The following is a 14,334-nucleotide window of genomic DNA, read 5'->3' on the forward strand; positions in this document are numbered from 1 at the left end:
TTTTATTACAACACTTACACAACAAAGCCTAAGTGGTAAGTTTTTACTAGCTAGTTCTAATTTGAACATATCACTGAAATTATATTTTTGTCCACAAGTAACAACCTGCTACTTAGGATTTACTGCAAAAGTGTTGCGAAAATGTTGTGAACCATTTCTCGCAATTTTTTTGTTCAACATTCAACGAACCAAAATTTTGGAGAAGTTGAATTTAATTTTTAATGGTCTCAAATTGTTATTTAAGGTGTTCATGTTTTTTTTTGAGTGATCGAGTTTTTTTTTTTTTTTTTTTAAGCGGTCAACAACCCATATTAATTTAAAATTCAATTTTTTTAAGGTATTTTTTTTAAAAAAAATTCAAGTCAGGGTGGTCACATTTGGCGCCTCCCCCGTCTGTTAGCAATAAACAATCACTATTTAAAGAACCCAATAATTACCACTGCACATCCTTAGCACAATGGTCACTCGACAATTATAAATGTTTGTAAGGTGTGGGGGGGCAAGAGACAGAGATCAAGTTTTTAGGAGAGAATTTCACACATATACACTTAGATTAGGCTAGAGTAGAATTTTTATCTTGTTTAAAAATAAATAAATAAATAAACCCAATAATTTTTCTTCATTAGTCAATGTACATCCAAGTTCTAGGGTCAAAAATTGTTTACGTAGACTTAAATTAAAGTTGCCAAAGAAGACCAGAGGTTTTGTCAATTATCTTTCACTAATTAATACCATGAATATATAAAAATGCACAATTTTATGCTACAACTCCTCACATGGTGAGTTGTGATTGGTGGATATGTGGTTGTGGGCCATGTGGAGACACACTTCCACCACTCACAACTCGCCATGTGGCGAGTTGTGGCCAAAATTATGCATTTTTATCCATCCATAGCATGACTCTAGTGTGAATGGGTTTTCAAGGTAAACGTGATTAAGTGTGTGGGTCCTTGACAAGTGGACGATAGCTTGCATATGTCGAATATCTCATTTAATTTTATTTTTAAAAGAAGAACAACTGATTTTTTTTTAATATATATATATATATATATATATACATGGCTATTAAGTATCAAGTTATCTATAGTCTATGCTAGCCAGTCTGCCACAAGTCCTATTACTTTTCTCTTCATTAGAAAAAATGATGAATCCTGCTAAAGGGAATACATCATTGCTTCTTCTCTCCCTTCTTCTTGTTTGCCCAATCTGCACTTCCCTTGACACCATAACACCAGACCAACCCCTCAAGGATGGTGATGATCAACTTCTACTCTCAAACCAGAAAACCTTTGCACTTGGGTTTTTCAGCCCCGGCAGTACCAGTCGCCGCTACGTTGGAATTTGGTATAACCAAATCACCGAACGAACCGTTGTGTGGGTTGCAAACAGAGACATTCCTCTCAATGATAAATCTGGAGTCCTCTCCATCAACGGTAAGGGAAACCTTGTACTCCACACCCAAAACCAAACCACTCCTATTTGGTCCACCAATGTTTCTTTTTCTGTCTCATCCACAAATAATTCTATGGCTAAGCTCTTAGATATAGGAAATCTTGTTTTGGTTCAACAAGACAGCCAACATGTTACATGGCAAAGTTTTGATTATCCCACCAATACTCTGCTTCCGCTTATGAAACTTGGGCTGGACCGGCGGACCGGGTTGAATCGGTACCTAACATCTTGGAAGTCCAAAGATGACCCAGGAATTGGCAACCATTCATTTCGAATGGTTCCAACTGGGTACCCTCAGGTGATCTTATACATGGGTCAGACTCTATTATGGCGTATGGGATTTTGGAATGGCGTAACATGGAGCGGTGTACCCAAAATCGCATCACCTTACTTCAGAGTTAGCTTTGTGAATAATCAAGATGAAAGCACCTTTATGTACAGTATTATTCCAAATTTACCCACCAAAGTTATTGTTAAAATAGTGGTGGATGAATTAGGAATTGTGGAACGGTCCTTATGGCAGGAGACTACATGGGTCCAATTTGGGTCCGCCCCACAAGGGTTGTGCGAAAAGTATTTGAATTGTGGTCCAAATAGTTATTGTGACCCACTCAATAATATGGTCATTTTTGAGTGCAGGTGCTTTCCTGGATTTGAACCCAAGTCATCTCGTGATTGCATGAGGGAAAAGCAAGGAGTGTCCATGTGCAACAACGGAGAAGGGTTCGTGAAGTTGGCACATATGCAGGTGCCGGATACTTCAATAGCACATGCGGACATGAGTTTGAGTATGAAAGAGTGTGAGCAAAAGTGTTTGAGGAATTGTTCTTGTATGGCTTATGCAAGTGCAAATGAGAGTGTGGGAGGGATTGGTTGCTTGAGATGGCATGGGGACTTGGTGGACACAAGAACATCTCTTGAAGGAGGACAAGATTTATACATACGTGTGGATGCGGTTGTATTAGGTACTCTTAAATATTTTTTCTTTGAAAATTTGGTAATACATTTTATGAAAATACACAGTGACTTTTCTCACTACATTTGGTGGCTGGGTCACTGGTTCGGTGAGCTAGGCAGATGACGTCGGTAGTCTGGTGGTTATAGCCACCACTCTGATGATCAGTGCCAACATTCTGGTAGCTAGAGCCATCACTCTGGACACTGATGCTGGTAATCCGATCATTGAAGCTATTTGCTAGAGGTTTGATAACCGAAGCCACCATTCTAGTGGCAGGAGACATTGCTCTGGTAGCAATTGCCGCCTGTCCGGTTGTAGAAGACATCATTCAAGCTAAAATTATGACAGTCTGGTCACTAGACCTCCTACACCAGCAATTCTGGTGACTCAACTACTGATTTTGTTTGTTTGCTTGAAAATATTTATTTGTCATACTAAATACCTGAAAAATTTATTTATTTTACTTCAAAACAAATAGAGTGTTAGTCAAAGTTCATGTCTATTGTATTATATTAGTCTGAAATTTATGCAGAATACTTGTTCAACATCTAATTTGCCCTATGGTACTAACCTTAAAGTTGATTTAGGTCATACTATTGAAAAATGATTTTCTCTACTTAAAATAGATCTATTTCATATTACAAATCTAAATGAGTATTACATTCCATATGGGAAAGAAATTATATATGGTTTTGTTAAATTATCTAAAAATATCAAAATTTTCACAATGCTGCCTTATCTATTTCATATAATTCAAAACTCAAATGATGTGTGGAGAAGTCGAAATTATTTAAGAGTTGTATACCCCTAACAACACAAGATTTCTACAATTATATTCATCACTCGTAGTAGGTCCTACTATGTAATACTTGTTTTATTTTATTTTTATATAGTTACAATAATAGGAGAGAGAGAATTTGAACTGTGATTCTACTTATATTAATAAGAAATACTCTCTTGGCGTTTGACATTGTTGTTACAAAAATAGGTTTGCAATTTTTGTTTTTCGTTTCTTCTTTTAACACGTTTTCGACCTCAAAAAAGAGAATCACATATGGACATGACATTGTTGTGAGAACATGTTTGTCTTTTTGTTTTGTTCTTTTGATACATTGGACCTCAAAATGAGAAACACATTTTCTCCTTTTAAAAAAATAATAATAAAATCACATATTTTCCTTAAGCCCATTATTTCATCCCTACCCTCATTTTCCTGTAAAACTGCATCAATAAATATTTATGTTCAATCAACTTCTGAAATTTATGATGTCATTGGAATAATTTTTTTTTTTTTTTACTCAGCTCAATATGCTAAGAAAAATGGTCTTACTCAGAAAAAGAGGATGCTGGCAATTCTGGGAGTTTCTGTTGCTATAATGTTTCTTCTTATAGTCTCAGTTGTGTATTGTTTTGTAATGAAGAAGAAAAAAGGTAAGGAAGTTTAGAGCAATTTTTTTAAACCTGTTTTTATACTTCTAAGGCCAGTGAACAAATGCTCCCAAGATTACTTCAACACTATGTTTCAGAGTTTATAAAAGAATAGGCAGAATACGTAAATCATGAAATAAAATTGAATAAAATGGAATGGAACTTGATATATTTTTCAAGCGTAGAAGTTGATAAAAGAAAAAATGAAAAAGAACTTGATATATTTTGTTATTATACTTATAATCATTTCTTTGGACCCAAAGATGGCATACTGCAGCTGCCAGGGAAATTTTTCAAATGCTATTCTTAAACTTCTTGTCTTTCAGCCTATGAATAAATGCATTAGCTCATTCCATTTGCACATTCTTATGTCTACCATATCATCAAATTCAAAAGAAAGAACACTCGATCTCGAAGATGACATGATCAAAAATCCCTTTTGACTTCTACAGAAAACATACATGAGCACCATTGTACCTCATTTTACAAGCCTTTCTTGGGAGGGAAACCTATCCTTCACTACCAGCTAGGATATGAAGGACTTGTTAGGAAAAGCTATTTTAGACCATACCGGTTTCTACCATTCATTGAGACATACATGTTTCTTATTTAATTCTACTCTGAATTACAATTCGTCCTTCACTACCAGATAAAGACAAAACATTAAGGAATGCTTAGAAGCAGCTGCTTTAGACCATACTACTTTCCACCATTTAGTTGTATCCATCTTGTTTCTTACTTCACTCCATGTTGAAATTCATGTGACTTTTCCATATTTAGATGAAATCTAGTACATTGAGTTGTCTTAGCTAATTTTAATTGATTAAAATAAGCTTGTAGGGTAGTATCATATGATCTGATAGGTTTCCAAGGCTATTGCATTTCTTTTAGAATACTGGATACTTTTGAAAACTCAGAAATTGCAGTATCATACACCAAATTTTGGACAAAGTTGGGGATCAAAACACCTTCAGGGTGTCAGTTATCATGCCACATGGATCATTTTTTCACCCTTTGAACTAAAAGCTTGATGAATGGCCCAACCAATTCCCTGACATTTTAAGATTTTCTCCAGCCCCATCAGCAAGCCTGAAGAACTTTCATCACCCAGAAGCACTTACCTTTTAAAAAAGTGCATTTCAACCAAATGGGATTTCTTGTCAATGATGAATAGAAAATTGTAAACTTCAATTTTTCCTCTTATTTTCCCCTGTTTCATTCTTTTATTTTAGTGTGTTTCTCAGTTTTATTAAATTAGGCTTTTGTGTGTGAATTCCTAATTGGACAAATATGGTTACTAGCATTATTAATTACTTGTTTTATTACAGAGATGAGGCATAGCACATATTCATATAGTGCTAACTCCACTTTACAATACTTCGAAGACTCTCCAAGTAGAAGGGACCTCGATGGAGCTAGAAGAAATTCAAATTTGCCATTATTTGATCTAGGAACCATTGTTGCAGCTACAGATAACTTCTCTATTGCTAACAAGCTTGGCCAAGGTGGTTTTGGCCCTGTTTATAAGGTAGTCTCATTGAACGAGTCCTAGAACTTGCATAATCTAATTTCAAGTGTGTTTATGCATCATATATTCCATCATGAATGTTTGCAGGTACTCATTGAGTACGAATTTGTTGTGTACAATTGGGCTTCCCCAAATAATTCACCAAGTTGAGTTTCTTTCAACAATTGTGCACAATGACAAAATGATATTTGGACTTTAATTGCAGGGTTTGCTACAAAATGGAATGGAAATAGCAGTAAAAAGACTATCAAAATGCTCTGGACAAGGAATAGAACAATTCAAAATGGAATCTGCACTAATTGCTAAACTCCAACATAGGAACCTTGTGAGAATTTTAGGTTGTTACATTCACAAAGAAGAGAAGATGTTGATCTATGAGTACTTGCCAAATAAAAGTTTGGACTTTTTCATTTTTGGTATGTCTTCTTTTCCACATTAACCTCACCCATCATCACTAGAAAACGATTCTCCCATTACAAACATATTAGTTCCAAATAGCAGGATTTATACAGAAGTAAGAAAGCACGAATGCAATATAATCTAATCCAAGTTCTCATTTCTTCATTTAGATGAAACAAAAAGGTCATGTTTAGATTGGGAAAAGCGATTTGAGATTATTTGCGGAATTGGTCGAGGGATCTTATATCTTCATCAAGACTCAAGATTAAGAATTATCCATAGAGATTTAAAGGCCAGCAATGTTCTACTTGACAATGCATTGAATCCAAAAATTTCAGATTTTGGTATGGCAAGAATTGTTGGAGGGGACCAATTTGAAGCTAATACAAATTGCGTCGTTGGAACATAGTAAGTATGCTTGAAAAAAAAAGATATACTTTTTTAACCGATTACTTGACAACCATTTTACATCTAAGGAGAGTACAAACTACAGGCCTATGTAAGAAAAAAATACTAAGGATATCTTTGTAATTTTTTTTCATATTGTGATACTTCAAATTTACATGTATGTTAGTGCCCAAAGGGCTATCTTTGATCATTTTATGTTGAGGTTCAATATCTTCCTTTTCATTGTGCTATGACAGTGGTTATATGTCACCTGAGTATGCAATGCAAGGACTTTTTTCAATAAAGTCTGATGTATATAGCTTTGGGGTATTGCTACTGGAGATCATTACTGGGAAAAGGAATAGTACTTACCATCATGATGGCCCTTCCTTAAATTTGATTGGACATGTAAGTACATGTGCAAACAATGACCGCAAAATTAAGCCTATATTGTTGAGCCTAATATGATTAATATCTTGTCTCAGGTTTGGGACCTATGGAGAGAAGACAATTCCATGAAAATAGTCGACCCGTTACTAGATGAGACATACCCTGCTAATGAAGTTTCAAGATGCATTCAAATTGGACTTTTGTGCGTGCAAGAACATGCAACAGACCGGCCAACCATGTCAACTATTGTTTTCATGTTGGGTAATGACACTCCTCTTCCTTCTCCAAAAAGACCTGCATTTATTTTGAAGGGTACTTACAATAGTACAGACAGATCAACTAATGCAGCATCTAATTCTATAAATGAAATAACACTTTCTAAAATTGATGGTCGTTAAAACCCCAAACTATTTGAAGCAAGTGTACAAATATTCCATTACAACATAGGATCAAGTTACTCTAAGTCTACTCTACATTACTATTTTTTTTTTTTTTTTTTGGGTATGAATAATTGGAAATAATGTATGCACTGTAAAATTATTACAAAAAAGAAGATAATATATAATATTACACAAACTATTATTGTCCAGAACTTGTGATGAAATCACTACCATCTCCTTTAGCTTTTTCTTTCAAGTGGTTTCTGAAATTAATATACAAAAAGTTAACTACATATATATGTTATGTGGAGATAACTTCATTGGTTTTTAGAAAAAGATGTCCAAAGTTACAACGATCTTTTCTTTTGGTGTGAAATTTACTAAGTTTATCCATGAAGATTTAAAAGAGGAACGCTGAATGCATAATACTGGAATTTAATTTGGATTTCAGGGTGTTTTACTCAAAACGGAACCATTGTATTTATGAATTGTGCCAAGCCTATTGATATGCTTGGGTATGGCTAATATTTTTAACTTAAAGAGCACTTCAACCAAGACAATATTACAAAATAAGTTAGAACAACAGTTTATAACTTTGATGGCAAATCCTCTTGGACAGCAAGGAGAAGTGTGAAAAAATGGATGACAATAAGTTGTAATCATTTCCTCATTTTTGCTTAAATTTGGCCCAATTCTACTTCTGTGGTCACTTATATTTGTGAAGGTGCCTTATTGAGAATGTGTGATTCTCTCCTTGAAGTTCAACTGAAAAAAAAAAAAAAAAAATAGAAAAAAAAAACCTCAAACTAGTTTTCACAACATCAGCATCATATGGACCAAATTAATGTTAAATAGCAAAACACAAGTGATGAATATAATTGTAGAAAATCTTATTATGTTAGACATCTACAAATTTTAAACAATTTCAATTTGTCAACTAGTTGCTTATAGGTTTGCAATTTTATTTTATTGGTGAAATGGGGATAGGTTTGTAAAAATTTTAAGAAAAAGAGAAGATCGATTGAAAGAATTTTAATATTTTTTGGGATGGTTTAACGAAACTATATATAACTAATAAGTTGCTTGTGTGATGCACTGATAATTTTGTGATATTTTATGTAAAACAGTTTTGAATAATGTTGTACATAAATTATAAAGAAAAAGTAAACTAAATTAGAGTAAAGAAACATATATGTAAGGTTGAATTTATTCAACCATCTAATTGGCTTTATTCCGTGCCAAATTTGCTTGTAATTTAGCATTTAGTAACCCTGTATTTAGGTGGGTTTGTTGTAAGGGTAGTGAGTGAGATAGAGTGAAGATTGCTCAAGAGTGTGCAAGAAAACAGAGAGTCGCGGCTGGGACTCGCGGCTGCAAGCCGCCAGAAGCTGCACACGTGCCAAGCATGCTGGAAGATGAACAGTCATGCTAGCTGGAGCACTACAGGACAAAACAGGACAACTGGCCATACGGTTAACTCGCGACTGGATCTCGCGACTTGGTCAAGCCGCGAGGTCAAGCCGCGAGCCACCCCTGTTTTGCCAAAACCTGACGTTTCACATTCCTCTCCACTCCAGTATAAATACCCCTTTAACCTATGATTGAAAGAGAGCTTCCAGAGAGAATTTTGAGAGAGAAACCCTAAAGAAAAACCAGATTGCTTCACCCACAATCTCTACCTTAGAGTCTCTTCAAATTCCTCAACTCTCTTCCTCTCCATTGTCAAATCCTTGAGAGGCATTGTACCAAACCTGGTTCTTACCATTATCATCTCTGTGAGACAGTTGTTTGGATTTCTGGGAAGCAGTTAGGAAGGAACCAATCTTCATTGGTTGATGCTATGGTCTAGTAGCGGAATCCGGGAAGCTAGAAAAGAAAAAGGTTCGGCGCAACCTCGTTGGAGCAAGAAGCTTGGAGGGCTTAGGTGCACTGGGTAGATTAGGCTTGGAGGGTCTATTGCTGTCCTTGTATCCCAACTGTATTTTCTAGTGGATTGATTACCGCTTGGAGGGCGGCGGAGAGGTTTTTCGCCGAGGTCTTCGGTTTCCTCTTCGATAACACATCGCGTGTTGTCTTTGTGTTTGCATCTTCCTTCCTCTCTATCTTTGCCTTTATATTATCTGCTGTGGTTTTATATTATTATGGCTTAGATAGTTTTTAACCAATTTCATATTATAGCATGTGTTAAGTTTCCGCACACTAGTTGTTTGACATATTGCTTGTATTGGTTAAGTTGTAATTTGGGGGTCTAAACGTTCAAAGGTGTTTGTACACGTTTTTGAACTTTCAATATATATTTTGAGATATTTAAAATTGGTTTAGTAGCTTCACTACATATTTGTAGCCTTCTTAAGGTAAGATTATTATTTTTTTAAATCATGAAACCAAAGATAAATGCAAAAGAGTAACGGGGTCATGAAAATCAACTAATTTATGTTATGCTCACATATTTCATACTATGAAATATAAGTATACTCAACTCTCTGACTGTCATCCACTCATCAATAGTGCGACATTAAGACATGGTGTGGGCAAGTGTATATGCATCTTATAGATGATTTAAAATTAAACCATAATAGAATATGACTTTACCTTGTGCAACAAATATTCTCTCTACTTATATACCCAAAACAAAAACTAAGTAACCAAATTACCTAAACCTAAATCATATTTAAGTCCTTAATTTAAAAAGAAAAAAAGATTACCCATAGAGGTTTTGGTGTCTTAATGGTGGTGGGAGGCTAGTATAACGGAGGTGGTGACCCCTTAGATTCCTCCTTCTCACTCTTTCAAATGTTTTGTTAGTCTCAGGTCTTTTATTTTGGTAATATATAGTGAAATAGTGCCTTTTATTTAACAATCCACAACATTTTTGTGTCTCTCTATCTCTCTCTAAAGTCTTATCTTGTTAGTTATTACTATTAGTCCTTACTTATTTATTTATTTTTAAAATACTAAAATAGTGGATATGCTAAAAGACATGAAGAATAGTAAAAAGTGTGGTGTAAGCTTAGGCAATTAATGAGATAACAGTAAAATAAGATAATGTGAAATTTTGGGTAACAATAAAAAAAAGCTTAATGAAAGAGGTAAAAAAAGGCAAAATGCAAAATTAGAGTGCCACTTGACAGGACCTCATGCACTCTCACATGAGATCTCTGAGAGAGAGACATTTTATATCAACTTTTATTCTACAATATTCCTCCAAAAATTTTTTTTCCTCATTCCTTAAACTGAATAATTATAATGGCTATGTGTGTACAATTTATAAGTGTTGTTTCACTGCATATTTAAAGCCTTCTCAAGGTAAGTTTTTTTTTTTTTTTTTTTTTTTTTTAAATCATGAAACCAAAAATAAATGCAAAAGAGTAACAGGACCATGAAAATTAAATAATTTGTGTTGTGTTCACATATTAAGTAGTATGAAATAAAAGTATGTCTAATTCTCTCACTGTCATCTACCCATTGATAGTGCGACATCAAAACATGGTGTGGGCAAGTGTGTATGCATATGTCTTATAGATGATTTAAAACCATGATAGAATATGGCTTTACATTGCGTACCAAATATTCTCTCTACTTATATACCCAAAACAAAAATTATCCAACCAAATTACCCAAACCTAAATCATATTTAATCCCCTAATTTAAAAAGAAAAAAAAATACCCGTAGGGGTTTCGGTGTCTTGTTGGTGGTGGGAGGCCAATATGACAAAGATAGTAGCCCCTCAGATTTCTCTTTCTCTCTCTTTCAAATATTTTGTCAACCTCAAGTTTTTTATAGTGTGGTAGGCCAAGAATGTATTGACCCCTTGTGATGAATTAATTGATTAATTAGCTAAGTTTATTAATTAATCAAATTAACATGCAATGTACGTGGCAGCACAACAAATCATCAATTAAACTAAGTATGTAGTGGAAAATAAATTGACACGATGATTTATTTACGAATGGGGAAAACCTATACGGCAAAAACCCCACCAGATAATTTTAAGGTCACCACTCCTGATAATCCACTATTATCAAAATAAGTGATTACAAGTAAAAAAATCCCAGTAACTTATACCAACCTACAGTTGAACCCTTACCCCAATACCCAATTGGACTTGTTCTATAGTGACAATTTCTCCTTTTAATGCACGGCTCCCAGTACGTGACTAACCAATTGCACGAATCCCAGTACGCGACTTCAATCACCAACTAGAGAAGGTTGTTGGCTGCAAATTTCTTCAGTTCATCACATGATGAAGATCGAGAAGCTCCTTGGTTACAAAACCCTACGGTGCACAAACACAGCAACTTCTTCACAAGAAAGATGAACTAGGACAAATTCTGTCTCCGGTCACAATTTTCTTGAACAAACTTTGTTCAACACTTGTGCAACTTGTGTCACCTTTGACAGTCCTAAAAATAATCCTTTTATTCATCTAGGGTTGTGAGAAAAGAAAACCCAAGCATATAATCACGGATTGTATGAAAAATAGAACAGAAAATGTGAATTTCATAAACCTCGATAGATACCCTATCTATTGAGCTGCTGTCCACAGGCTGGAACAGCTCTTCAAGGCTTGATAGATGTTTGTTGTCGAGCTTTAATGAACTGCACTTTTCACACTTGAATCTTGGACAGACTTGCATGGCTTTAACACTTGAACTTGAAACTTTGTTTCTTAAAATATTAAACATATCCTAGATCTACCCAAATACAAGTGAAGTGCGTTTTGTCAAAGGATTAGCCAATTACATAAAATAGTGACATATATTCCTAACAAATGAATCACATATGTCCTAACATGGTGAAACAGTGCATTTTGATTTTGTAGTGAAATAATGCGTTTTATTTAACGATCCACAACATTTTTGTTTCTCTCTATCTCCCTCCAAGGCCTCATTTGGTTAGTTATTACTATTAGTCCTTAATTATTAATTTTTTGTTTTTTTAAAAATATTAAAATGGTGGGTATGCTAAAAGACATGAAAAAGAGAGAAATGTGTTATGTAAACTTAGGCAATTAATGAGAGGCTAATGAGATAATAGTAAAATATGTTAATGTAAACTTTTGAGTAATAGTAAAAAAAATCTTAATGAAAGAGGTAAAAAAATGTTAAATGCAAAATTAGAGCGTCACTTGGCAAGACCTCATGCACTCTCACATGAGATCTCTGCTTATATAATATATATATATATATATATATATTGATGATTATTCCTTTGCAACTCCTAATCACTAATCAACATGAGTCTCAAAAAACTTTGTAATAGGACTTTATCATACATACAAAATAAGTATAGATTTTTTTATCTTTTTTTTTTTTTTTTTTAAAAAGGATATTGCTATTGTGTTCATCCTTAAAAGAATTTAAGCATAGATTAAATTTTCATTATTTTTGAAAATTTTTCTTTGATTCCTTTATAATTTATATATAGTGTTGGTTTAAATGAATTTTTTCTCAAGCTTTCAGAGGATGGACTTTAGATAAGATCTTCAACTTTTATACGCCAACCATTGATTGTAAGTCTTGTAAATGGAACAAATAGAGATAAGAAATTAAGAATATGATCTATTTTGGTCGGCCTTAACTTGATTTGTCTAGACATCAATTCTCTCTCTTGCCAAAAGTCCGACTTATTTTAGGCGGAAGTTTCCTTGATTATTACTTGTATACAAAATTTCAGGATCATTAAATTGGAATAGGTCCCTTACTAACCTAACCAATTGGAATAGGATGAAATTTCTTCCCATCCACTAAACGTTGTGTACACTCCAAATTTTTTCTGCATCTCATAATTATATGTTGTTGATAAGTGTCATCCAAGTCCAACATGATTAAGAGTTGTAATTGAGACTATGGCCCAGAAGCTTTACTATTCAATATTTTGTGAGAAAAATTAAACACTCATTTGATGTAATAGGAGACTATGGAATTTGACAATGTATACATTGGGGTTTGTTCTTGATGTTGTGAAATATCTATAGGTACTAAAAACTTTAGTTTGATTAGTTGGCAAGTCATGTTCTTAAATCGTGAAAAGTATACAATCAAAAACTTTTATATTCCTACAATAAATGTTTTGGAGAGAAAATTGTTAGCCCCCTCATCCCATTGGGACCCCCTATTTATACAAAGGAAAAATGGTCCAATATTCCTAAATGTGACTTAATTACATGGAATTTTTGTACAATTGTGCCTAGATTTCTTTTAAAAATTTAATTATAATTTTAAACTCTAATTTGGTGATTTTTATATTGTGGTAATTTTTGTGGTTTGATTTTGGTTCAGTAAAGACATATTAGCCAAAAGAAACGAAGGTAGAGCTATTAAAGAAATTTGCACTTTTAGATTAGCAATTATAGATGGCTAATGCTGCATTGTCATTTGTGGGTGTGGTATGAATAAGCAGTATGTTGTTTGGGCAACTGATTGAGGCAAAGCCATTAACCATATTAAAAGGGATTAGCAACTTTTTCTTTCTCCTTTACCATTTGTGGTATGTATCTGCCTTTTTCACATATGCTCAAGTGAAGTACCCATTAGGATTTCCCTTAATTATGATAAACATTTTTTTTAAAGGAAGTTCTATATTTATTAAATGATATATATATATATATATATATATATATATGTGTGTGTGTGTGTGTGTGTGTGTGTGTGTGTGTGTGTGTGTGCGCGCGTCTAGGGCCATGTAGTTGAATTGGCACCTCCCCATAAGTGTCTGGTGTTTAAGGGAGAAAAGGCTCAAATTGTAGGAGTCAGGGAAAAAAGGTTCAAGTTGTGGAATTAGCTGCATATTGTAATTATTTCTAAATAATAATAAAAAGATATAGAGATATATATTTTTTTCCTTAAGCTAAAGCAGTTGCGATGGAAGTGTGGAGTGGATGTTTTTTTTTAGTCTTTAAGTATTTAGGACTGTTTCAAATGACTAATGGCTCCTCTTAGGCTCTTAAAAATTTTGGTTTATTGATTTTGCTATCTATAACTTTGATTCTTCTTTACCTAATAAAGTTTGGAATTTTCTGTAAGTACATTTTTTCTTCAAGAAAATGAATAGAAATCTCCCTTCATGTTCATGCTCATGTTAAAGTTCATATTTGTATCTTTTGAAATACTCAATAAGTTGTTTACTCATTTTGTGAATTATCAATTGTAGTAAAGAAAAAAAGTATAAACACAATACTATTGAATTAAACTAACGTGAAAAATTAAATCTATTAGATTAAAAAAATGGACATGAAAATAAAAATTGCACAAAAAATTTCTTAAATAGAATTAAAATCATTTTTACTAAATAGTGTTTATCAAGCAATCATGTACTAACTAACAACATTCCAAAGATTACATGCATAACGGGGTGATGAAATGGTTGTTCAATTTATTCAAAAAATGTGATCTAGCTAATAGAAATTAAA

The 14,334-nt window shown here is 33.6% G+C and overlaps 1 protein-coding gene across 1 annotated transcript; it reads left to right on the forward strand.

Moving 5' to 3' along the window:
* The first annotated feature begins 1,086 nt into the window (after positions 1-1,086).
* Positions 1,087-7,041, forward strand: LOC126698845 (G-type lectin S-receptor-like serine/threonine-protein kinase RKS1). The gene is made up of 7 exons (XM_050396340.1): positions 1,087-2,417; positions 3,713-3,841; positions 5,167-5,366; positions 5,572-5,782; positions 5,936-6,173; positions 6,410-6,560; positions 6,638-7,041. The coding sequence occupies exons 1-7, from the start codon at positions 1,091-1,093 to the stop codon at positions 6,938-6,940; spliced, it is 2,559 nt and encodes an 852-aa protein (XP_050252297.1). The 5' UTR covers positions 1,087-1,090; the 3' UTR covers positions 6,941-7,041.
* The last annotated feature ends 7,293 nt before the right edge of the window (positions 7,042-14,334 follow it).

This window comes from Quercus robur, chromosome 9, assembly GCF_932294415.1.
Source record: "Quercus robur chromosome 9, dhQueRobu3.1, whole genome shotgun sequence".
NCBI classification, from domain to species: Eukaryota; Viridiplantae; Streptophyta; class Magnoliopsida; order Fagales; family Fagaceae; genus Quercus; species Quercus robur.

Bases quoted from the DNA above. Each gene is read 5' to 3' on its own strand.
- LOC126698845 (XM_050396340.1), top strand. From the start codon at position 1,091: ATGCTAGCCAGTCTGCCACAAGTCCTATTACTTTTCTCTTCATTAGAA. The intron at 2,418-3,712 runs GTACTCTTAAAT...TTTTTTACTCAG, and splicing joins TGTGGATGCGGTTGTATTAG to CTCAATATGCTAAGAAAAAT. The intron at 3,842-5,166 runs GTAAGGAAGTTT...GTTTTATTACAG, and splicing joins TGTAATGAAGAAGAAAAAAG to AGATGAGGCATAGCACATAT.